Consider the following 23,169-nt stretch of genomic DNA (forward strand, 5'->3'; position numbering starts at 1 on the left):
TTCTACAGCCCAACAGCCTTTCATCCCAGGCGAGCGAGTGCTGTGGGCACAGGGCACACGGGGAAGACGCCAGTGAAGACAGAAATGGCAGCGTGACCACTGAGCAAGGAGTGGTGGCAGCTTCCCACTCAGGATGTCTCCGCAGATATCAGCACAGCCAATGACACACAGACTTGAATTCTCTCTGTTTTCGTGGTGCGTAACATTTCTGTTAAAGTGATTCATAATTTTTGTGGTGGTTTTAAGTTAAGAAGAAAGAAGGACAAAAATCCCAGAGCCATCTGCCAAGCACCTTTTAGCCAAAATCTGAAGTAGCTTTGATTCTCCTCAGGCAAGCCGTTTGGCCTAGGAGACAGATAACTGCAAAACCAACCTGGACAGGGCTTCCCTGGTAGCGCAGTGGTTACGAATCCACCTGCCAATGCAGGGGACACGCGTTCGAGCCCTGGTCCGGGATCCCACATGCTGTGGAGCAACTAAGCCCGTGCGCCACAACTCCTGAGGCTGCGTTCTAGAGCCCGCGAGCCACAACTCCTGAGCTGCAGTGACGAGTACCCCCGCTTGCCACAACTGGAGAAAGCCCATGCACAGCAACGAAGACCCAACACAGCCAATTACAAAAAAAACAAAACACAAACCAAAAATCCCCTACCTAGATAAGGCTAAGTAAGGACGTAAAAGCCAAAATAAAGAAAAATACACAATCAGTGGCTTAATGTTACGTATGGCTGTAATGCAGAAATACCGTAAACTGAAATTTAGTGTTAAAACTGTCGACTAATCAGAAACTTCTGAAAACTGGCAAGGCCTAAAGCATACGAATAAATATACCTTACGTTGTAAGTCCAGCAGCTTGGGATTTAAACTATCCCATGTCTGGTAGTGTGCACTCTGAAAAAAAATGCACAGCTAAAACAGATGAGATAGAAAGCACCCAAACCTTAAAACACAAGAGCATACCTTTTAAGGATAAAAATCCTCACTGGGACCACAGAACTTATGTCGTGGTCTGAGCACGGGCTGGAAGAGGATTTCCAGACGTGAAGCAGCACATAAAGAAGACAGGAGCTGCTAAAGAGACGGGGCGCTTCCCGAGCAGCCGGCCCGCCCGGCAGCCAGGGAGCCCCGACCCCGCGCGGGCCGCTTGTCTGCGCTCAGAGCCAGGGAGCCTGCCAGTCCCTGGCCGCCTGGGCAGTGGGCTGAGCGGCAGAGGGACGTGGCAAATGTCCTTCCGTGTACGGGGTGGGCGGGGACAGCGCGTGCGGCCTGGGAGGGCTCTGGGACACGGCAGCGGTCGCCCTGTGGCCGTGACGGGAGCCCTGCAGCTCTTTGTCACCGGCAGTGTTGGCCCTTTGAGTGTATCGGGGTCTTTGTCCTTGGAGCACAGCACGTTATTGAATGAGGGCCATTCCGCTTACGTTTTCGTCTCATCTTAAAAAGCCTGTTTTCTAGCAATAGGTTAAAGACAGCTCCACTCGCATGAACCTGCAGAGCAGTCCGCACGCCAGAGCGAGGCTGCTCGTCCCATACCAGCACAGCTAGCCTGGCTTTCCACCACCGGTATTTTGGCAAAAATGTCAAAGAAGCAATCAAACGACAGGTCGTGGGTTTCTCCCTAGAAAGGTCATCCCTCCCTTTCCCTCCCCAACACGACCCTAACTCACGGGGGGAGACAATACAGATGGCGGTGTGCGCGGCCCGTCCCCCCGGGGCCCCGACGGCTGGCTCGGCCGCCGACGTCGCCTCGCGGGTCGCCTGTGCCGCGCGGGAGGCCGCGGCGGAGGAGCCGCGTGATGCGCGGGGAGGCCCTGCGGGGCTCTCCATCCAGGGCGTCCAGCCCGGCGGCGGCGCTCGGGGACGTGGTCTGCGCCAGGCGGCCGGGTCTCCTGGTGGAAAACCAGCCGCTCAGGGCCGGGCCTCCTCGAACGGGGCGAGCGGGGCGCGTGCGCTCCTCGCGGGTGTCGCGGGCCTCCCGCCGGGTCTTCTCGGGGGACGCCTCTGGTCCCCGGTGGAGACGGCCCCGGCGCGGCGCCAGCCCCCTTCACAGCCAGGTGGAACCCGTTGTTCTCATACCCGCTGTCCCTGCAGTCTTTTTTTTTTTGCTTTTCATTCTTTTTTCTTTTTAAATATGTGTCTATGTGACTGGCCTGGGCGGGCCTGGGCTCAGGCGCGGCTTGGCGGCTGCCCCGAGGAGGAGGATGGGGAGGAGGGGGATGGGCGTGATGACGCGAGCGCTCCCTCAACACCAGGCCGACCGTCTAGCGGCTTGTGCTGTCCGACCCCCGCACGAAGGTGGTGCGCTCCCCGTCGCGAGAAGGGCTCAGCCAGGCCTGGGCCGTGCTTGGTGGCGCTGCTGCAGAGAAGCACGTCTCAAACGTCTTTTCCCCCAAACTGCATCCCACGGAAAAAGACGGTGCGTGTTGTCGCCGTCTCTACAGGCCCACGTGCAGGCTCTCACACGCGGTGCAGACCGCCGCCAGCGGCAGGAGGCCCTCCTGCCCGGGGCTCAGCGCGGGCCTGGGGAAAGCCTGGCGCTAGCTGGCCGCAGGGCCCTGTCGGGTCTGGGCGTCTGTGGCTGTCTTCTCAAGCCTCCTGTTAACAGTCACCTGAGAAAAACTCACTTAGGAAGATCAATCTGCCCTTTAAAAACTTACAAAACATGTACTCTTTTCTTATCAAAGAATACTTAGTGTTGAATGTACCAAAACGCAAACAGAATGAACGTCACCCACCACTCAGAGAATGCCAGTGTTAAGACTTGGGTATATTCTATTCCAGGCTTTTTTTTCTTCCCGTTGTATATGTAGCTCTTTAGAAAACCTTTGCGATCACGTGGCATGAAGCATTTTGTGAACACTTTACTGCACTGTTTTATTAAGTTCTTCCTGATTGCTGGATATTCTTCCACAAGATTGTTTTTAGTGGGTGCATTATATTCCATGGTACGAATGCATCATTAGACCTTAACCAAATTCTAGTAGTCGGGCGTTAGGCAGGTTTCAGTTTTTGCTGTGTACCTATGTCTTAGTACACTTGGCCTGTGATTTCATTCGGATAAATTCCTAGAAGTGAATTTTGAAGAGCAGAAGTAAAATCTTAAGACTTTCATTATATATTAACAAATTACTTTCCAGAAATACACCACATCATAATCCCAAGAGAAGTTATGGATGTGTGTTTCTCCATATGCTTATCAATCCCGGCTGTTGTCGTTTAGTTCAAATCTTTCTGAATGTGATTTTTTTGAAAAATAGTATCTTGTTTTGATTTTGCATTTCTTTAAATACTAGTGGGATTGAAAACCTGTGTATTTCTTTGTTTATTCATGTTCTTTGCCTCCATCTTTATTTTATTTTAAAGTATTACTTTGAAATAATAATATATTATATAATATTTCATATATAAACAGTAAATATGCATATGTATAAACATATATTTTAAATGCATAAATTTTCTGTTTGTATATTAAGGATATCTTTCAAACATGTTGCGAATATTTTTCATTAGTATTTAAAATTGCTTTTCAGGTGGACTTACACTTTTGTTTTACATACGGCGATAACCTTCTTCTACAATGTTGCCAAGTGTATTTGAAAGCCAAAAACAACACCTGGGTTTTGCGTGTTATTCTTGCCTCCCCCCCCATGCACGCTCGGGAAGTAGAGACGCAAGTCCTCCTGACGATTGGTGAGGCTAAGCTCCCTTCCCAGTCTCTTTTTTCCGCTACTCTCCAGGTCACAGTCAGGTTATGACCAGATAGGGAAACAGAAGCATCACGGGAGAAAAGGCAGCCGCGGGTGCTCTGTGTCCTGGATCACTCATCCCTGTAGGCCCAGACGTCAGCCCTGTGGGGATTCTGGACCCGCTCTCCTTCCTGGGCACAGAGCCCCACGTGGGGTGGACGGCTTGGCCTGCACACCTCCTGCTGTACTCAGCCTGCCCCCGGCAGGACTGTCAGCAGGCTTCAGGTGGAAAGGCCCTTCAAAGCTCTGCCTCTTGCGCCGGGCTCAGCTGTTTTTGTCTGGGATCAGGCCTCTCACAAGCCCCCAACTCCCACCCGCCTTTCCAGCCTTGACCTCTCCACCAGCACCCTCTCTTTCACGCTGTAAAGAAACTACAGGGGCTTTTGCCATTGGAAGAGATTAAGTAGCAAGAGTGAAAAGCTGCGGAGAGAGACAGACCCGTGCTCTAACTCTGGCTCTGGCCTGTTAGCTGCAAAATCCTGGACACGTTACTTAACTTCTGAGCTACTCAGAGACGCTTAGGCAGTTATCTGCATGTAAATAATTTATTTACACATATGAGGCAGGACAGCCAATAGGCTGTTGGTGATGAACAAAAACAAAACAGGATTTTTAAAAAACGGGAGAGAAAAAAATTTTCCGGGAACTGTGATTTTGTTTTTATATTGTCTTTGTCAGTTGATAAATGGGTGACTGGGTGTGGGTCCCATGTAGGCCATCAGCCCTGGGCAGGCTGGCTGGGCCTTGAGAGGCAGCGGTTCTCACTGTTTACGGATCCTCCGGGCAGCTTGAGCGTTTAGCGTGCGGTACACGGAGGGCAGACTCCGCGAGGTCCGCCATGCCCCTCGTGTAGGCTGGGTCCCCACCTCCCCGTGGGACTCTCTCCTAGTAACCACCTCCCCGGGTGCAACTGCAAGGCTTTACGGGTCCATACCCGTGAATGTTAAAGTAGTGCAAGCAGGTCTGCTGTAACGCTTGTTTCAGGAATACTAATTTGTTCCAGTGTAATTGATATATGAGGGAACAAATTCCACATGTGCTGACGAATGATTTAATCTTCAGGAAACACTAAATGAAAGCAGAAAACTGCACCCAGATGAACCAAGCTGCCGAGGAACACCAAACAGACGCACACAGGCCACGCCACAGACAGTTCCAGGTACCTCAGTGCACCCCATCCTTCCGCATCTGGTGTCAGATAGCTGACGCCCTCCACGGTCCTTCCTGACACACGCGTGCCCAGGCCCAGGAGCCAAGCTCTCTCCCAACACCCGCATCCGGAAGCCAACTTCGGGCCTTCCTCGAGGTTTGGTGCCGGACTTACTGTAGTGCTAATGCATTTCTTCACCATTCAACGTGTGAAACCGTGCTGCCGTTTTCACGAGGCGTGTTTTTTCCGTGTCACTGACAAAGCTTCTGCGTGTTGTGCCGAACCGCGTTTTCCCCATAAGCCCCGTGATTTTTATTGCATGATTTTACAGAGCACGGCGGGTGCTAGGAATGCGTTGTAGTGTTGTAACCGAGACCCGCTGCACAGTGTGTGGGGCCCGTGTCAAAAGAAACTGAGAGCTTCAAGATGGTGGCTGCAGAGCCTGGAGCGGAGCTCGGAGCCCTCCCAGGCCCGAGGGCCTGTCTGCCTGCACAGGGACCCGCCCGGGACGCCAGCTCTGGCTGCGGGAGACCTGACTGGGCCCGCAGGTGCTAAGTACTGGATAAATGTTAGCGGTCATTCCTATTGTGGTTCCTTAAGGTGTAAACGATGTTCACAGTGTAAAGCAGAAATGCTCTAAAGACCCAGTCATCTGTTCACCCGTTTGACCAACACGTGTTGAGAGTCACTGAGGGTCAGGCCCTGCGCTGAGCACGGAGCCCGGGGGGCACACCCTTGAATGAGTCATCCCAGTAAACCCAGCGCAGGGGAGGCAGCCAACAAGCCGGGCCAGCTGCACTCAGGTCTCCCCCCGTCTCTGACGTCGGGAGGCGATCCTCCACCCGTCTCTCCCGTTTCTGCAGGTCTCGGGAGCAGGGGCACTGACAGCCTTTTGTTCCACACGATCTCTTCGAGGACAATACGGTCACCCTACTGAAAAGGAACCCATGTCTTGCCCCCCGCCCCCTCCCTCCATGCCTGCAGCCCAGTACGCGCTGCTGCTCCCTTGCCCAGTTCCTGGCACCATCCACCTCCCCGGGGCTCCAGGGGAGCAGGAGAGAGACCCTCTCCCACCGAGCCTCGTGCATTCTGTCTCTGAAACCTTTCTCCAGCCAGCACTTCTCCGCCTCCCTGCCACTCTGCTTCTCCACACACCATCCTCTCTTGCCTGGGCTGTTCCGTGAAGCCTCCTCTCTCATCGAGTCTTGTTCCTTCGCAACCTCATTTCCGCTTTCTTTGAACCAAAGGTCTGATCGCGTCGCCCCTACCTAACTCCCTGCAATGGCCTCTCATTGCTCTTGGCTGAGGAGCCAGAAGGAGCAGCCAGAGGGCCAGGGCATAGGCCCAGCGAGCCACGAGCTTCACGTTCTTAATCCCTTAGGCAAAGTACAGTGATCTCTCCTCTGATGGCCTGGGGTGGGGACGGCGCCCTCTGAAAGCCAGGTCCTCGCAGGTGTGCCTGCTCCTGGCAGCACGGCAGACTAACCAAGGGCAGGGGCCTGTCTCGAAGGGACCAGGGCTTTGGGGTTTTGCTGCCCACGCGTGTTAAACGTGATCAGACGTTCAGGGGCGCTCCGGGCAGTAACAGTCATGAGACCTTTTAAAGCATGTTTAGAAAGCCAATCTCACACTTAAACTAGGCTAATACAATCAGTAGGCGTGTTAGTATATCACACGTCACAATTTAATAATTGCACAATATATATTATTTATTATACGACATTGGAACCTGCATTTGAAGTCCTGGCATACAGGCTTCACCCAGGGCCTGCAGGCTTTCACGCCTCTGTGAGACAGGCCGGCGTCAGGATAAGAAAAAAGCCCGCAAACATATCCTCCCAGGACTGGCCTCTTCTCTGTCCCTGCAATTACGCTTCTCAGTCGGTATGATTACTTCTGATTCTCAGAACCTCGTTGTCTCACACAGGCCCCTCTCCCCCAGCCTGGAAACCACGGTCCTTGAAGAACTTTCCTGATTTGCATAGTCACTGCAAAAAATGAGCTCATCTGCATACGATCAACAACTCACTTGATCTAGCCCAGCTGACCATCTCCTAGTTTAGCAGGACCCTGGTGGGGACAGCAACCTCACAAACCCTACGGCCGGGCTCGCCCACCCCCACTGCCCATCTCCCTTCCAGAGCCATTCACCCGCCAAGAATCTTACGATAACCCCCTTACTTCCATCAGCTGGCCTCTCCACCCAGAACAACCCCAGACTCTCACTTGAAACAACTCTTTGGCTCTCTTTCTGTGTCCACCTTCCCTGTGGGGGACACTAACGTTTGTTGAGAACCGTCCATGTGCTAAGCTCATAGGAACGGTTATTATTATTCCCATTGTGCAGATGGGGAGACTGAGGTTCAGCGAGGAAGCCGCTTGCCCTCAGGGACTCCAAGCCCTCGCTCTTTCCCCTGGAGCACTCACTCTGCCTCCGGTGGCTCACACCTTCCTTCCTCGAAGGAGAACAAACCGATGCCTCCTCCCTCAGGCTCACCTCTTGGACCTGCGGCCAAATGCTGGGCAGTTTATTCTGGATTTGGTACCTCACGACTAAATCAGTCTCTAGACTCCAGGATGAAGCTGGACTTCATTTCAGTGAAAACTTCATCTTGCAGGCCTTGCAGCCACGTGGGGAGAGATTTATCAGTCGTAATCCTCCTGCCTCTCCCTCCCTCCCGTGTCCCAGCGCTCCAGGGAGTGTGTGCGGGAACTGAGGGCTGGGGAGAGAGAACATTCCAAGTGCACCTGAAGAAGTAATTTCGGGGCTTCCCTGGTGGTCCAGAGGTAAAGGGTCCATCCTGCAGGGCAGGGGACGCAGGTTCCATCCCTGGTCGGGGAACGAAGATCCCACACACCGCGGGGCAACTAAGCCCACACACCACACACACCTCAACTAGAGAAGAGAAAAGCCACACCACGCCACAACTAGAGAGAAGCCCGCACGCCCATGCCTCAGGGAAAGATCCTGCCTGCCGCAACTAAGACCCGACGCGGCTGAAAATAAAAATAAATAAATACATAAAATAAAACATATATTTAAAAAGGAAGTAATTTCAAGGGAGCAGGGCAAGGTGGAAAGTTACCTTTTCCCATCAAGGGAGAGTCTGGGTGTGTGCAGAGGAAAGAGAAAATGCCTGGGTCTAGTTCTTCCCCACCCTTGGAGAGCAGGGTGTGTGTGTGTGTGCTGGGGGCAGGGGTGTCGCTCTAGGGCGTGGGGAGTGGGCCGACCAGCCCGGCTGTGGAATGCCCGAGGACAGGGCAGGGCGGTTTATTTTTGAATATGCTGTCCTGTCCCTCACCCCGTGCCCACTGTTCTTTTCTTCTCCCGGCTCAGAAGGAAACCAGGCAGCGCGGTGCCGTCGCTGAGCTGTGCCACGCTGGCCAGCGAGCGGGGCTGCCGGCGAGGGGGCGGGGGGGTGGTCTCGGGCGGCCGGGCGGGCAGCTCCTGCCCATCTCCGGGGTCGCCCAGCCCGGCCTGTGGCGCGGGGGTGACGGGGGCACGCGTTTGGGGCCCTCCGGGGCCAGCTGGGGGCACGCGGGCTCACCCGCCAGGCTTCCCTGCGGAGGCCATCTGTCCCTCCCCCGACCCTCCTCCAGCTTTCTTCAAAGAGGGTTCACTGGGCTGGACAAGTGTCCCCCCCAAAGTCACGTCACCTCAGAACGTGACCGCATTTGGAAAGAGAATCTTCGCAGATGGAGTCGGTTAAGTTAAACCGAGGTGGTACTGGATTAGCGTGGGCAGGACGCCCATGGCTTTCATCCCTATAAGAGAACACAGAGACACACGGGGGACGATGGCAGTGTGGTGACGGAGGCAGAGCCTGGAGCGGGAGATGCCGAGGAGGCGGGGAGGGGGGCTCTTCCCCGAGCCTCCAGAGGGCCGTGCTCTTGCCAGCACCTTGATTTAGGACGTCCGGCCTCCAGAGCTGGGAGAGAATACACCTCTGTCGTTTTAAGCCATCAGGTTTGTGGTGCTCTGTTAGGGCAGCCCCAGGAAACTGATACGAGAGGTCCTCTTGGATTACCCTCCAGGAGCTTGCTCCATCGCTCAGCGTACACCCAGACCCAGGGCGCGAACCCAGAGGGCCGGTCGGTAAGTGCCCTCCCCGTGGTCGTGACCCTGGCGTGTGACCCTGCGAGGGCAGGGGCTCTCTTGTTCCTCTCAGCACAGAGTAACAGGGCTGTTGGCGTGCCAGGCTGGCCCTGACTTTTGTGGCCGCCGCTGTACCCCGAGGAGCGCGGCTCGCTGGGACTCCCTGGCTCTGCTCCCCTTCTCTCCCCTTGGTCTATCCCTCCAACTTCAGCTAGTTCCTCTCGCCAGGGAGCCGGGCAGAAGGAGAGGACCTCATTTGCCAGCTGTGTTCTTCTGCAGGACTATTTCCGTTTCCTTCTGCTCCGACCCTCTGGTTACATTCTCCCACCCCGTCCCCTTCCCTTCCAGATTCCTCCTGGGTTGCTTGCTCCAGAATACCACCTGGGCTGTGGGTCCGGCTCAGGTTTTCAAATGAGAAGGCTGGCAGCTGGTCCTGGGTCAGGGCTGGGAATTCACCCAGGAAGGAATCTTGAGGGACTCCACCTGTTTCCCAATCCACCTGCAGAGTCCTTAATCCACCCATCATCTTAGCTCACCTGAGTGATGGTTTCATCTTACTGTTGGTTTCACCTCTCGCATTAGACTGTCAGCATCAGACCCCAAGTGTCCGAGGATATGCTCACACCCCGCAGGCTTAGCTAATTCACGTTCACTGACGTCCTGCCACAGGGAAGGGAAGATCAGAGCAGCGTGGCAAAACACGCCAGTCCTGATTCCAGCTTAAGCACGTGAGCTTGAGCACGCAGCCAGCTCTGCATTGCTTGTAACAGGGATAAGCAAACAGCTCAAGTGTGCAACGTAGTTAAATAAGCAACACGGACGTCCACCCAATGGAACATTCTGTGGACTTAAAAAATATGTGCGTGAAGTGTTTCCAAACAACAAGAGGAAATGTTTAGGTTTAAAGTTACACGGTAAAGGAGACCCCAAATTTATCTATGATGTGATAGATGAAAACTATGTTTATGAGCTATTCCTGGAGAAGTAGCTAGAAATCTATCAGTGTATGAAGAGGGGTTTTTCAAACACATTGATGATGTTTCTCTTCTCTCTACTTTTAAATATTTTCCATACCTGCTCTCATGAGCATGTATTACTTTCATAATGAGAAAAAAAACAGTGATGGTAAACTTTATTTTAAAACACTCTTTAAGGCCGGGGCTGGGCTTTCCGTCAGACCCCCGTGTCGGAGGTCCCTGCGGGCCGCCCCGGCTGAGAGGGCCGCCGGCCGTGGCTCCGTCCCCGTCACGACAGCGCTGACGGAGCGTTGCCTGTGGACAGAGGCAGCGGCTCTGACTGGGGTGCTGGCAGCGCACAGGACAACCTGATGACCACGGGAGGCGAAGCCCAGAGCAGAGCGAGCCCTGGAGCCGGGGGGCAGGCCAGTCCCTCCTCCCCGCGCCTGCACCGCTTCTGTGCCAGGATGAGGAGTGTGGACTCCGTGATCACCAAGGTTCTTCCAGTCCTAAAATTGTGTTGGATTCTTTTTTCTTTCAGAATTTGAAAAGGGAAGCCTACCTGTAGGTCATAAATAGGAACTCTGGGCCCCTGGGTGCTGGCTTTTTTTTTTTAATTTGTTTGCGCCGGGTCTTTCGTTGTGCCGCGAGGACTCCAGGGTGTGTGGGCTCAGTCGTTGCCGCGCGTGGGCTTAGTAGCCCCGTGGCACGTGGGACCTTAGTTCCCCGACCAGGGATGGAACCCACGTCCCCTGCATTGGCAGGCGGATTCCTAACCCCGGACCACCAGGGGAGTCCTGGGTGCTGGGTTTTGACTGAGCAGGGTTGCGGGCTTCCAGAACTGAGTTTTCTCCTCCTTAAAGTGGAGTGAATGGGTAAATTGAGCTTTCTGAGCCTCAAGTCCGCCTGCACGCAGCGCGGCGCCTCCTTCTCGGGGATCCCAGGCCGGGAAGATGCTGCCTGGGGAGGCATTCGTGCCCCTCTGCCTCCAAGGGAAAATGAGAAATGAACTAATTGGCATGAATGCAGGGCACATGCAGAGAAAGGGGCTTGAAACTCAATCCTGAGAGAATGACAGGGGCCTTTGTGGGGCCCAGACACTGGGGCCGCTGCTCGCACCACGGCCTGGGAGCCGAGACCTCACGAGCAGAGCTTCCGTGTCGTCCCTTCGGCTCCCCCCTCTGCAGTGGCCTGACACCAACACACAGCACACTCCCACGGCGGGTCCAGTCACAGGGAGCCCCCCCCAACTGTGTCAATCCCACCGGTCCGTGTCTTCTGCAGCGTGAGACGTGTCCTCGCAAGCGGATCTCGCCCTCCTGCGTAGCAGGAGCCAGGCCCACCAAGCCCACATCCCACCTCGTGGAACGGTGGCATACAGAGCAGTGGACAGAGAACTTGGAGTTGTGCAGACCTAGATTTGAAACCCAGCTCTCTATGTCTGTAAGTGGCCACCCTCTTTTAAGTGAGTATCTCAGGCTGGGTCCTTCTGGAAGCTGACACTGAGCTGGAGTGAAATGAGAAAGTTGATTGGGGAATAAGACCTGTGGAAGGAAAAGGCAGGAGGCAGGGTTGGACGGCAGAGCTGGCTCAGCTGGCAGAGCCTCGAACTCGAAGTCGCTGCGAGATCTGCGGGTGCCCCAGGGAGCAGACGGCCTCCTAAAGGAGTCCTGTGGGGCCGGAACTAGCCCGTCTTTGCACCCCTGCCCTGCTCAGTCACTGGCCTGAGGCTCACCACGAGGAGAGCGTGGTCTCGGCTTGAAAGCTGCGGTGCCCCTGAAGGAGCGAACAGCTGGTGCTGCCAGATAACCACCCTCCTTGCAGCCAGCAGTGAATCCGTCCTGAAAGGTGCATCTCTGCGTCTGCCTTGGGGAAATAACGCTTCGGCATATAAGCGCTCACCAGCACAGGATACATGCTCAGCACGTGTTAATCACGTGCTTTGGCTTTGGAGCCAGGCAGATCTAGGCTCGAGTTCCAGCTTCCAGACGTCCCGTGTGACCTGGGCAGGGGCGATTCAGGGCCGTTAGCATTCTCCAGTTCCACCTCCTCGCCCAACCGGGACCGGGACTCAATAATGACAAGAGTGCGTGTTCATCTCCCGAACCTTAGTTTTCTCAGATGTGAATGGGGATGGTGATATGTACCTTGCAGGGTTACAGGGACACACACAGAGCCTGGCACTCTAGTTCAAGTCCAAGAGTGAATAAATTTGGCTTAATAAATACCTGACTTCCTGCCCCATCTCAGTCTAGGTGTCTTAAGTCTGACCAGGAGTAACTTTATTAGCAGCATGAAGGTCTATCAGGGCATAAATTATATGGAGTTAAGCAATTTTAACCCTACCCCCTGATGAGAGTCTCCCACTTTGGGTAGCTTAGGGGAGAACCCTCCTTTACAGTTCTTGACACACTACCCAGAACCCAGGCTGAGTCTGTCCAAGCCACGTCTGTGTCTTCCTTCCATGTGAAAACGTCATAATCTTATCCTTGCTTCAACTTACTTAAACCCTAAGTCCAGACTGAGCTCTCTGGCCCCCCATAGAATACAACCAAAACCTGGTTTCAGGTTCCTGCCCCTGGGTATGCCCAGCAGTCTGTGGTCTGGGAGGTCTCCACCACACAGCCCTCAGGGAATCCACTCGCCTCCTCCCCTCGCACTCACCCCTCTCTGTCCCCATCAGATGCCTTGGGAGGGGAGGAAGGACAAACCGAGAAAGAGTGGCATGTGTCACAGAGACCTAGAAGCAGCCCTACCGTGGAAAACGGGGAAGCTGAGAGGTAGCTGGGCCCAAAGGGAAATGAGAAGGGAGCTGGAGGTAAGAAGGGAACGTTCCCCTGTTCCTACAGCCCCCAGTTGCCTCCCTCTCGGCCCCTCTCCTCCCCGCTCTGCCGCAGCCGGGGCACCAGGCAGGAGGGTGTCCTGGTGTCTACGCCCCGCCGTGCCCCTCCCGCCCCCACGTAGCTCAGGCTGACGAAGGACAGGGCAATGGGTGTATCGTGTTCTTATTTGTTATGTTTTCCTGGTGGGGGAAGGGGTGGAGATTGAGGAAAGAAAAGACAGGGCAGAGATGACTGGCACGGGGCCGCACCTTCTTTTGTCCTCTTCCCCTGGTACTCTGGCCCCTCAGGGAAGTGCCCCTGTTTAAGGCCAGTGGCCGGTGGGGACAGGTTCACCTCTGCTCCTCGCACCGCCACGGCTCCGCTGAGACGCTTCCCGGGGCGCGTGAGGGACTCTTTCCGGAGCCATGAGAGGTGCCCCGGGGGCGAGGGTCCCCGCTGTGCTCCTGAGCTGCCTGTGCTCCTGCATCCTCGGGCCGGCGGTCCTGGGTAAGTGACGCACCCGGGGCAGCACCCTGGGCACAGCAGGGCTGGCTTCCCCGAGCCCGTCCGAGGAGCTGGGGTCTGTCATGGGGGCGGGGGGGGGGGGAGATGGAGACAGAGATGGGACAATACGGGGGAGGGGGAGGGAGAACGCTAGAAAGACAGAGGAAGGAGGAGGCAGAGACAGAAAAACAGAGAGGTGTGGCGAGGGGACACAGGAGCGGCTTGGTTTGGGGAAACCCACTGGGGGAAGCAGGCCTTATTTGGTGGAAAGAGACGGGCAGGCAGAACTGTAGAAAGAGGGAGAGAGCGTTGAGGAGGAATGACACAGGAAAACAGGAAAGCAGGGTAACAACTGGAAGAAAAACTTCCAGAGAGATGTAGAGTCAGAGGAAAAGACAGGTGAGAAACAGAGGAATCAAAGCAGAGCAGATACAGAGAGAGAGGAAATCTGCAGACAGGCAGAACTGCAAGGAAGGGACCAGGGAAGAAAAGAGCAACTGGCTTGGAGAAAGGCGGCAAGCCTGGAGGGCAGCGGAGGTGGGGCCGTTGGAGTCTTGCCTCCGACCTTGGGTTTAAAGCTTCCTCCTGGGCGATGCCCCCAGGGCCGGGCTCACCGCCCTGGTGTTGGCCCTCGGCCTCCTCTACACCCTGCTTCCCCCCGTGCTGTGGGTAGAGCTGGAACGAAGGCCCGTTGGAGACGCTCCGCCTGCATCCCCGTCCCCTCCTCAGCACCTGCCAAGCTGACCCCCGGCCCCAGGACCGGGTTTCATTCTGTACTTCTGGGTGCCTGAGGCTTCTGAAAGTCTCTGGGGCTAAGAAGAGGGGGAAAGGTCAGGAGCCCAGACCAAAGGTAGAATCGCAGCTCCCTGCCCTCCTCAGCAGGCCTGGGGAAGCCGCATGCGTCAGGGGAACACACTCTCCCACAGATGGCATGTGGCAGGTGCCCGGGAAGGGGGAGATTCCATCTTCCCTGACATGTTTAAGGGCTTGGCTGAGAGCAAACAGAATCCCACCACCTCCACCGCCCTCACCTCCCAGACCCCCTCATCCTCCCTGCTCATCACACGGTGCGGACACGGAGGCCAGAGGGAGCCTTCAGAGCCCGCAACTGCCAGCCGCCCAGGGTCTGCTCCTGCGGTAAACTAAGTGGTGTCCACAGGCGTCATGGAGGCGGCTTGGATGTAGGGACCTTGGGTCCAGTCCTGGCTTTGCCGCGACGCGGTCTGGCTCCCTGAGCAGGTCCTGCTGTGTCTCCAGGCTTCCATCCCGTGGGAAAAGGTCGGCGTGACCTCTGGATTGCTAAGTCCTTACGTTTCGACATTCTGTGACTCAAAGGCAACACAAAAAGCGTTCCGTACCAGCGCCTCACTGCGCCCTGCACTGGGGTGTCGGCTCAGAAGGAGCCGGGCAGTGTGTGGAGCGGAGACGGAAGGGACAAGAGCTGCGGTGGGCGTGGCCGGGGGGACGCGGGTGGGGGGCGAAGGGGTGGGAGTGAGAGGACAACCTCGAAGGTGGAAGGTTGTCCCCGGGGTGGCCCTGAAGCCGTGCAGGGTGCCCCGGAGCTGAGTCCTGTGCCTTGCGAGAGGGCACGGGATGGAGCAGGGAAGGAGGGGGAGTGGGGTGGGAGGTGGTGCCCCAGGCCTGTGACGGAGCATCCGGAGGGGCCCTGAGCCCCCCACGTCTGCCGGGGTGGGAGGCTCTGGGAGAGTGGGAACTGGTCCGTCCCATTCCCTGGGCTCCCTGAGGGGGGCCTGCAGGGGGCCTGCCTCTATCTGAACCTAGGGTCTGCTTCCACACCTGCTACCGGCACCCTCGCCCAGACCTCGGTCATCCTTGGAATAGGTGTCAGAGCCTCCCCTCCAGGTTGGAGGGAGAGACCCCAGGGTTTCCATGAAGGTGCTGCAGTGTGAGGGCTTCCTTAGGAAGAAGCTCTGCCTCGCGAAGTGGAAAGGGGACGAGAGGGGTGGACAGAGGCGGGCTGGACAGGGAGCCAGCAGAGACGTGGGGCCTACGGGCGGCTTCCGGCAGGAATGGCTCGGAGGAAGCCTGGCAACCCTGATCCCACACCCTCTGGCGAGAAAACGAGGTCAAAATAAGCCTCAGTCTCCCATACCCTCAGGGGCGCAGCCCCTGGGAGGGGATGGGACCGCAGCGAAGGCAGGACAGTGGGGGTCGGCGGGGGCAGAGGCCGCAGGGGCGGGGTCTGCGGCTCCCCCCCCTCCGAGACCCGCCCGTCCCTCCGTCGATCGGTCCGGGAGACGCCCACCCAACCGCCACCGGTGGCACCCACGCCCCCCGCGGTCTGCCTGCCCCCCGCCCCGGGAAACCCTCCTGTGCTCGTGGACCGCCAGGAGGAGGAGGCCCCCCCACAAGAAAGAGGTCCCGACGGGAAAATCAGTCCGGTTCAGGCCAGTGGCTCCGCAAAACGCAGAGCAAAGAGCAGGAAATTCAAACCAGGAGGCCCCGCGTCCTAACGGCCACTTACCGGCCCCGGGAAGATGAGGAAAGAGCCTCTGACTCGGTGTCTTCCCTGAAAAGTGAGTGAAGTGGAAAGACGCTCTCTCCCGGGGTCGTGGTGACGGTGAGAGAAGGTGGTGTGGAGCACAAGGTGGAAGGGCTATGACATCTTGTCTGCGGGAAGCACCGCTGCTTTTTATTTTATTTTCATTAATTTTTATTTTAAAATGTGTTAAACTGCCGTTGATCTACAATAGTGTGTTAGTTTCAGGTGTACACGTTCAGATGCTTCTCCACGATAGGTTATTACACGATACTGAATATAGCTTCACGTCCTTGTTTAGTTCCCGTGCAGCCACGTGTCCTCTCTCAACCCCACGCTCCTCATTTATCGCTGCCCCTCCTTTCCCCTCCGGTAACCGTACGTTTGCGTTCCGTGTCTTGTCTTGTCCATAGACTCACGTGTACTATTTCTGGATGCCACCTATAAGCGACGCCACAGGAGGTCTGTCTCTGTCCGACTGACTTGACAGCATGATACTCTCTCACCCACGTTGCTGCAAATGGCCTTATGTCAGGACCCCGGCACTTTGCAGCTGGGAGACGGGCAGGAGGGCGATGGAGGCGGGAGGGAGCGGGCACCTCGGCCGCCTCTGGGCGCTCCCACTCCTGCGAGCACCTCCGGGCTCCAGGGAGCCACGCGCGGTCTCGCTGTGGCCTCGCGAGCGTCCGCGGGGTGTGCTCGGAACGCGGCGCCTGGTCTCGCGGGAACTGCCGCTGAGCCAGCGCCCCCGCGGGACAGCTCTCCCGCTCCCGCCCCGGCCCCGCAGCCGCTCGCGCCCGCGCGCCCTCTCCTCCCGCCCTGGGTTCCTGGGCTCGGCCCTGGAGGCGGGCGCGGTGCTGCAGGGGTGGCCGTGCCGGCGACTGCCGTCCGCCTTGCCAGGGCAGGCCAAGGAGCGGTCGGCCTTCTGCGCGCCGGCCTGCCCGTCCGCCAGCCGCCGCTCCGCCTGGTCCCGACTTGCCCGCCACCAGGCCGAGCTCGTGGCACGCAGACCCTCGGGCGCTGCCGCGCGCCCGCTCCCAGCGCAGCGCCGAGGACTCAGGTGCAGTGCGCTCAGTCCGCTAGCATCTCGCCGAGGTTTAAACACCGGGCGTTTTCCTTGAGACCCCAAGGCAGCCGCGGGAACCGGGCCCCCGCCGTCATGGCCACGCTCCTGCGGCGGTGCTGGCCTTGCAGCAGCGGCTCGGCCCTGCGCCTGTGCATTTTTAGGGTCTGCAGAGGCATCTCTGCTCGTCACACGTGCCCCGACTAAAACCGCAGGCTGAGTTTAACAGTGGGTTTGGGGGCGTGCAGACCAGGAAAGAGGGTGCCGTTGTTCATTCCCTTGCTGGGCTTCTACTCGTGCCAAATGCTCTGGACGCAGGGATGAGGAAGTCGTGGTTCCGGCCTCCAGACCTGTGCGAGGTCACACGGCCCGTAAACAGGGCGGCTGGACCGAGAAGGCGGGTCCCCTGACTGCCTGGTCACCGGGTTTGCTCGGAGGCGCCCAAGCGCTCTGAGCCCCGCTCGGCGATGCGGGACGCGCGGAAGCCGCCACACCGGGTGCTGAGAGGTGCACCCGTTTGTTCATTCATTCACACGTGTTCCTTACACGACCGTTTAAGGAGTGTCTCCTGTGTGCCTGGCATTGTTCGAGGGCAGCGCTGTGTGAACACAGGGGACAATGGAATGGACGGGGCCCAGCCTCCTGGAGCTGAGAGCTGGCATGCAGAGGGACACGAAATAATCACAGAGGAATCCCTAACCACAAACGCAGTGTTATGTTGAACAAGTATTATGATGAGAGTAAAGTAGGGAAACGCCTTTTAAATGAATGAGTCCACTAAGGCCTCTCTGAGGAAGTGCTGTACATATGAGCTGAGACCTGAAGGCTCAGTAGTAAGTGAGGTGGAAACTGGGGGTGCGGGAGAGGGTGGGGGAGCATGGGCCAGGCAGGGGAAGACCAGCCGAGGAAGGAGAGAGCGTGACCCTTTGGAGGCCGCGAAAGAAGTAGGCGGGTCCAGACGATGCAGGGCCTATAAGCCGTGGAATGGAGTGTGGATTTTAAGGAACAAAAACAGGCAGACAGGGGACTTCCTAGGTGGCACAGGGGTTAAGAATCCACCTGCCAATGCAGGGGCCACGGGTTCCATCCCTGCTCCAGGAAGATCCCACGTGCCGTGGAGCAACTAAGCCTGTGCGCCACAACTATTGAGCCCATGAGCCATAACTACTGAAGCCCACGCACCTAGAGCTTGTGCTCCACAGCAAAAGAAGCCACGGCAATGAGAAGTCCGTGCACCACAAGAAAGAGTAGCCCCTGCTCGCCGCAACTAGAGAAAGCCCATGCAGCAACGACGACCCAGCACAGCCAATAAATAAATAAATTTATTTTTAAAAAAACCAACGAGCAGACAGTAAGAGGTTTTAGGTAAAGGAGTGATGTGGTCAGAGCTGAACTTTGGAGTGGTTGCTCTGGACGCCATGAGGGAAATGGATTGGAAGGGGGCAAGTGTGAAACGCAAACCAGCTAGGAGCCGCTGTGGGCGTCCAGGCAGAAGGTGCTACGGCGAGGCCGGGTGGCAGCAGTGGAGATCTGGGAAGGGAGTGAATAACTGCAAAAACAGCAGCAAGCAGAGCTTCTGCCCTAATAAGGACACAGTCACAAGGACTGCTGCCTTTGCCGGGATCTCAGGACTTTGTAGATCTCAGGTCCTTTGTTATCTCAGGACCAAGATAACAGGCAGTGCACAGTGCCGTTTATTGAGCTTAAATACTGAGCTAAACATTTTACACACATCATCCCAATGGTATTACTATGTTTTTAATTAATTAATTTATTTGTTTATTGGCTGTGTTGGGTCTTCATTGCTGCTTTCTCTAGTTGCGGCGAGCAGGGGCTGCTCTTCGTTGTGGTGCATAGACTCCTCATTGCCGTGGCTTCTCTTGTTGCAGAGCACAGGCTCTAGGCCCACAGGCTTCAGCAGTTGCGGCACACGGGCTCCATCGTTGTCGCTCACGGGCTCTAAAGTGCAGGCTCAGTAGTTGTGGCACACGGGCTTCGTTGCTCCGTGGCATGTGGGATCTTCCTGGAGCAGGGATGGAACCCGTGTCCCCTGCATTGGCAGGCGGGTTCTTAACCACTGCGCCACCTGGGAAGCCCTCATCTTTTATAAATTGAAGTATAGTTGACTTATAGTGTTGTGTTAGTTTCTGGTGTACAGCAAGGTGATTCAGTCATATATCTATATTTTTTTTCATATGCTTTTTCATTGTGGTTTATTGTGGGATAGCGAGCGCAGCTCCCTGTGCCCTACAGTAGGCCCTGGTTGTGTATCTGTTCTGTGTATAATCGTGTGCATCTGTCAACCCCAGACTCGTAGTTTATCCCTCCCCCACCCACTTTGGCAACTGGAAGTTTGTCTTCCTTGTCTGTGAGTCTGTGGAAGCCACACGTCAACCGCTCCGTGGCCCTGTGTCCACTGACGTGTCCCTGTCAGCCTCAGACAGGACCTCGTTAGAGGGCATCAGAAGTACCACGTCTGTCTGGAATCCCAGCGGAAACAACCAAACAAACGCCAGATCGCAACAGCTGCCGCCATGTCATGGTCCCACGTCCCTCTCTACTCCCCCAAGTCAAAGACCAGCTGACCTGTGTGCTGAGGGAACCGGGGTCTTGGGAAAGCCGCCGACGTTGTTACAGCTTTCTCAAGCCTCCCTTCGTTTCCCTCATCCGTGGATGGAGCTGACTGCGCGCAAAATTAGGTCGATAACACCAAGGAACGTCGTTTAGCATCCACCGTCAGAGCTGGCTGCAGAGCAAGACGCTTCTCTCTCCTTTCCAATTGTACCCACTGAAGTCACACCCCAAACAATGCCTGTCGACCGCCGTGTCTTCACCTGGGACATCGCCGCAGGTCATTTGACATAATGTCTCCAGCATCTGGTGTGGCAGCACCAAGGTTATCCTGGTGATAACCCCAAAAGCTCTGGAACCGGGTCAGGAAGTGTCACAACCCAGCCCCGACCATCTGCTCACCAGCGCAGCTCCAACTTTCCTTTCCCCCGACGCCCTCCTCTCCTCAGAAGTCCCACCTCCAGCTTCCACTCTCTTGGTTTTGGAGCTCCTCTCTCCCGGGCCCCCACCGAGGCAGGCATCCTAGACAAGGGTGGCCCTCGGGAGTCTGGCTGCCTCTCGCCACAGTGGTGTGCACACTTCCCAGGCTGCAGCCATCGTGTTGGCCTCCTTCTGATCCCTGGACCACTGTGACAGTCAGAGGAGACATGGGTGCCATTTCACCCTCTCTCAGCTGAAGGGACCAAAGACCAAGGGATGGGGACATGCAAGTTCAGTCATTCAGCAGGTGTCTGTGAAGTAATTCCTGTATGCCAGCCACCGTCCCAGGCGCTGGAGATATCTCGAGATCAGTTACCCTAAGGGCATTCTGAATTAGCATCTCTCCTCATCTCGAATTCTAGAAACAATGGAGGAAAGATACTCAGCGGACACAACTGTGGTCACCGTTTCTGTTTCCTCTAAGATAATGGCAGGAACGCAAACCACAGCCACCAGCTCTATCGTCACCTGTCACAGTCCCTACAGCAGGGACTCCGGGGCAGAAGCCAAAAAGCACGCACAGCCCAGAAGCCTCTCAGGAATTCCAGCCTTTGGTTACCAAGAATTTCTGAGAGGATGACCGTCTTTATCCTTGGTTCTGGGAAGTGCAGACCCAGCTGTCTGTGAGCAACGGTTTCGGCATCCTCCTTCCTCCTGCGTGAGGGGGCCGAGGATGGGGGGCTGTGCCCGTGCTGAGACTGAGAGACACAGGTGGCCCCGGGCTCCCTGCAGAGTTGGCCAGGCGGGGGGTTCTCCTCTCGCCCCCGGCTTCTTCACACCTTTCAGGGCACCTGCCACCCATCTGTGAGTCCGTCGTCTCTTCAAGGTGAATCTTGCAGTTGGGTGACTTCCTCGGCTCCACACTGCCCCAGGCACGGCCCCGCGAAGAGCCCCACGGATGGGGCGCCTCACCCCCCGTTCCAAGAATAACGCGAACAGAGCAGGCACGGAGAACAAGCCTCTGCCCACGGCCCACACAGGCAAGACACGGGCTTTGGTTTGTCTTCAGGGCATGACTTCAGCGCCCTGTGGGAAGGCTCTCTCCCGCTCCCGCGCTCATCGCGGCTTCTGCCAGCGCTCCCTCACCTGAGTCCGCGCCACCCCCATCCCCTCCTCGCACCCGTGGAGGCACCAGCGGGCCGCACGGGGGAAGCCGCGCCCGCGCTCCTGAGAGCCCTGGGGCCACCCTGGCCGCCGCCCACTGCGCCCAGCGCGAGGGGGGAGCAGCCCTGCCGGGACCTCCCTGCGGTGGCAGCAGAGAAGCCCGCGGGGGCTCCGGGGGTCCGCGGGAGCCGCGCCCCCCTCACTGCCAGCTCCGGTGTCCTCACGGTCCCTAGACGCAGGCTTCTCCTCCGGAAGAACCTCTTTAAAACGGCCTGTCCGTGGTAGGTGACCCCACACACGTGTCTGCTGGCAGCAGCCTGGTCACCGCGAGGGGTCAACAGCCATCACCGTTCCCTCTGACGCCCTCCCAGACGAGGACACGCCAAGAAAACGGGCAGGTGCAAAGCAACGGCACGCCAATTAGAAAGAAAGAAGGAAAAAACCCCAGAAAATTGGCAGAACTCTCCGGGTGTCCATTGTCCCTGAAAATGTGCCAGACGCGTCCCCAGGCTCAGACCACTGCGTGCGGCAGGCCGAGAGCGCGGGCAGGTCAAGGTTCGCAGGTGGGATGAGCTGCACCCTGTTTTCATAAATAGCTGAAACATCTGTGGAAGGAGCGGCTTGTGACATTGTTTACATGGTTGTGAAAGGCAAACACAGTGCTGTAGCTCTGCTGTAACTAATGCTGATCTCTTCCTTCTAACAAGCCCAAGGGACTTAGAGAGGTGTTAAGACTGCGCCTAACAATGAAGCTGTCATCAGGGTGAAGGGTGCGGCCTCTCACGCTGGAGCAGGAGACTCATCAGCGCAGCCCGTGGTCAGCAAGCTCTTTACAGATTCAGAAGGACACAGCCCTGTCTGAGAAGATTTAAAATCGGGACTGCCAAGCCAAGATTCTTCTCAAAGGGAGACGGTATCTCGCTCGTACACGGCCAGTGGCCCTGGACATGGGCGTGACTTTTCTGCAGATAAACTGGGCAGAATGAGTTAATGACATGAAGACTTTTTATAACAGCATTAACCAGTAATTCCACTTAAACTTACATTGAGGAAATGATCAGAAATAATGAAAACAAAACATATCATACAGAGAGAGAGTCATCAGAGCTTTATTTATAAGCACAACACGTTGGAATCAGCCGAAGTGTCCAACCGTAAGTTAATTATGGGAATGTTCTTTGATGTAAAAAGGTGATGTCCAGTGTTCCAGAAGGGACAGGGACACACTCTCTCTCTCTCTTCCACACACACACACACACACACACACACACACACACACACACTAGCAACACGTGGAACAAGCATAAAGTAAGGTTTATGGAGGAAAAACTTCCAAGCAAAGTGCACACGGTCCCTGAGCTCTCACTGTTTCACAGAGAGGTGGTGATAGCAGGACCCAGTGGAGGAAGTGCTCCAGGAGACGGACCTGGCCCTGTGCTGCTGCGGTTTGTAGGGAAAGGGGAATGGCAACTATGCAAGTTCTCAGGCGGAGGGAATGGCTTTGCTAGGAAAGGGGACCTCCAGAGCTCAGCCAGTCCTGTTTACCCACAACACCCAAGGTCTTGCTGTGGACCTCCGCTGGCCCAACGCCCCTGAGCCAGCTCTTCCATGCCTACGAAAGGAGGAAGACAAAGAACCACCATCCAGGACAGAAGAGATTAGTCTTTCTTCAGCCTATCTGTACAGAGAATAAAAGCATGAAGAAATGCTTATGAGATCAGGTAAACTTTTTAAAGAGAATGCAACGTTGTGTGCACTAGCTAACTTCAACTATATATTTTTTAAAGCATAGGAAGAATCCCAGAAGGATGTATAACAATCTGATTGTCTGGGTAGTGAGATTATGGGGTTTTGGTTTTCCAAAGGTCTGTATTTTACAATTTTTATATAATGAGTATGTCTTCTTTAATATATTTCAATATTGTATAACTTTGTCCATAAAGATTAAGCACACCTTTTGTTGGATTTTTTCTTAGGTACCTTATGTTTGTCACTGCCAAGAATACCACCACCCCAATTTTTTTTTATGCTGATGTATAGGAATGCAGTCATTTAAAAATTTTTCGATCCTATATGTAAAATTTTGCTAATGATTGATAAATTTAGGGAGCTTTCTATATCAACACATATCATCTGCAATTAATCACACATTTGTTTCTTCCCTTCCATACCCAAAAGGA

General features: G+C 55.9%; 1 protein-coding gene across 1 annotated transcript in view; it reads left to right on the top strand.

The window, feature by feature from the left end:
- Positions 1-20,783: 20,783 nt before the first annotated feature.
- MUC4 (mucin 4, cell surface associated) overlaps positions 20,784-23,169 on the top strand; it is a 44,963-nt gene continuing 42,577 nt past the window's right edge. Inside the window, exons 1-2 of the mRNA XM_057737827.1 lie at positions 20,784-20,865; positions 20,961-21,270. Of these exons, the coding sequence (XP_057593810.1) occupies positions 20,784-20,865; positions 20,961-21,270 (392 nt within the window). The remainder of the gene's footprint in view (positions 20,866-20,960; positions 21,271-23,169) is intronic.

Source organism: Hippopotamus amphibius, chromosome 6 (genome assembly GCF_030028045.1).
Source record: "Hippopotamus amphibius kiboko isolate mHipAmp2 chromosome 6, mHipAmp2.hap2, whole genome shotgun sequence".
Classification (NCBI taxonomy): Eukaryota; Metazoa; Chordata; class Mammalia; order Artiodactyla; family Hippopotamidae; genus Hippopotamus; species Hippopotamus amphibius.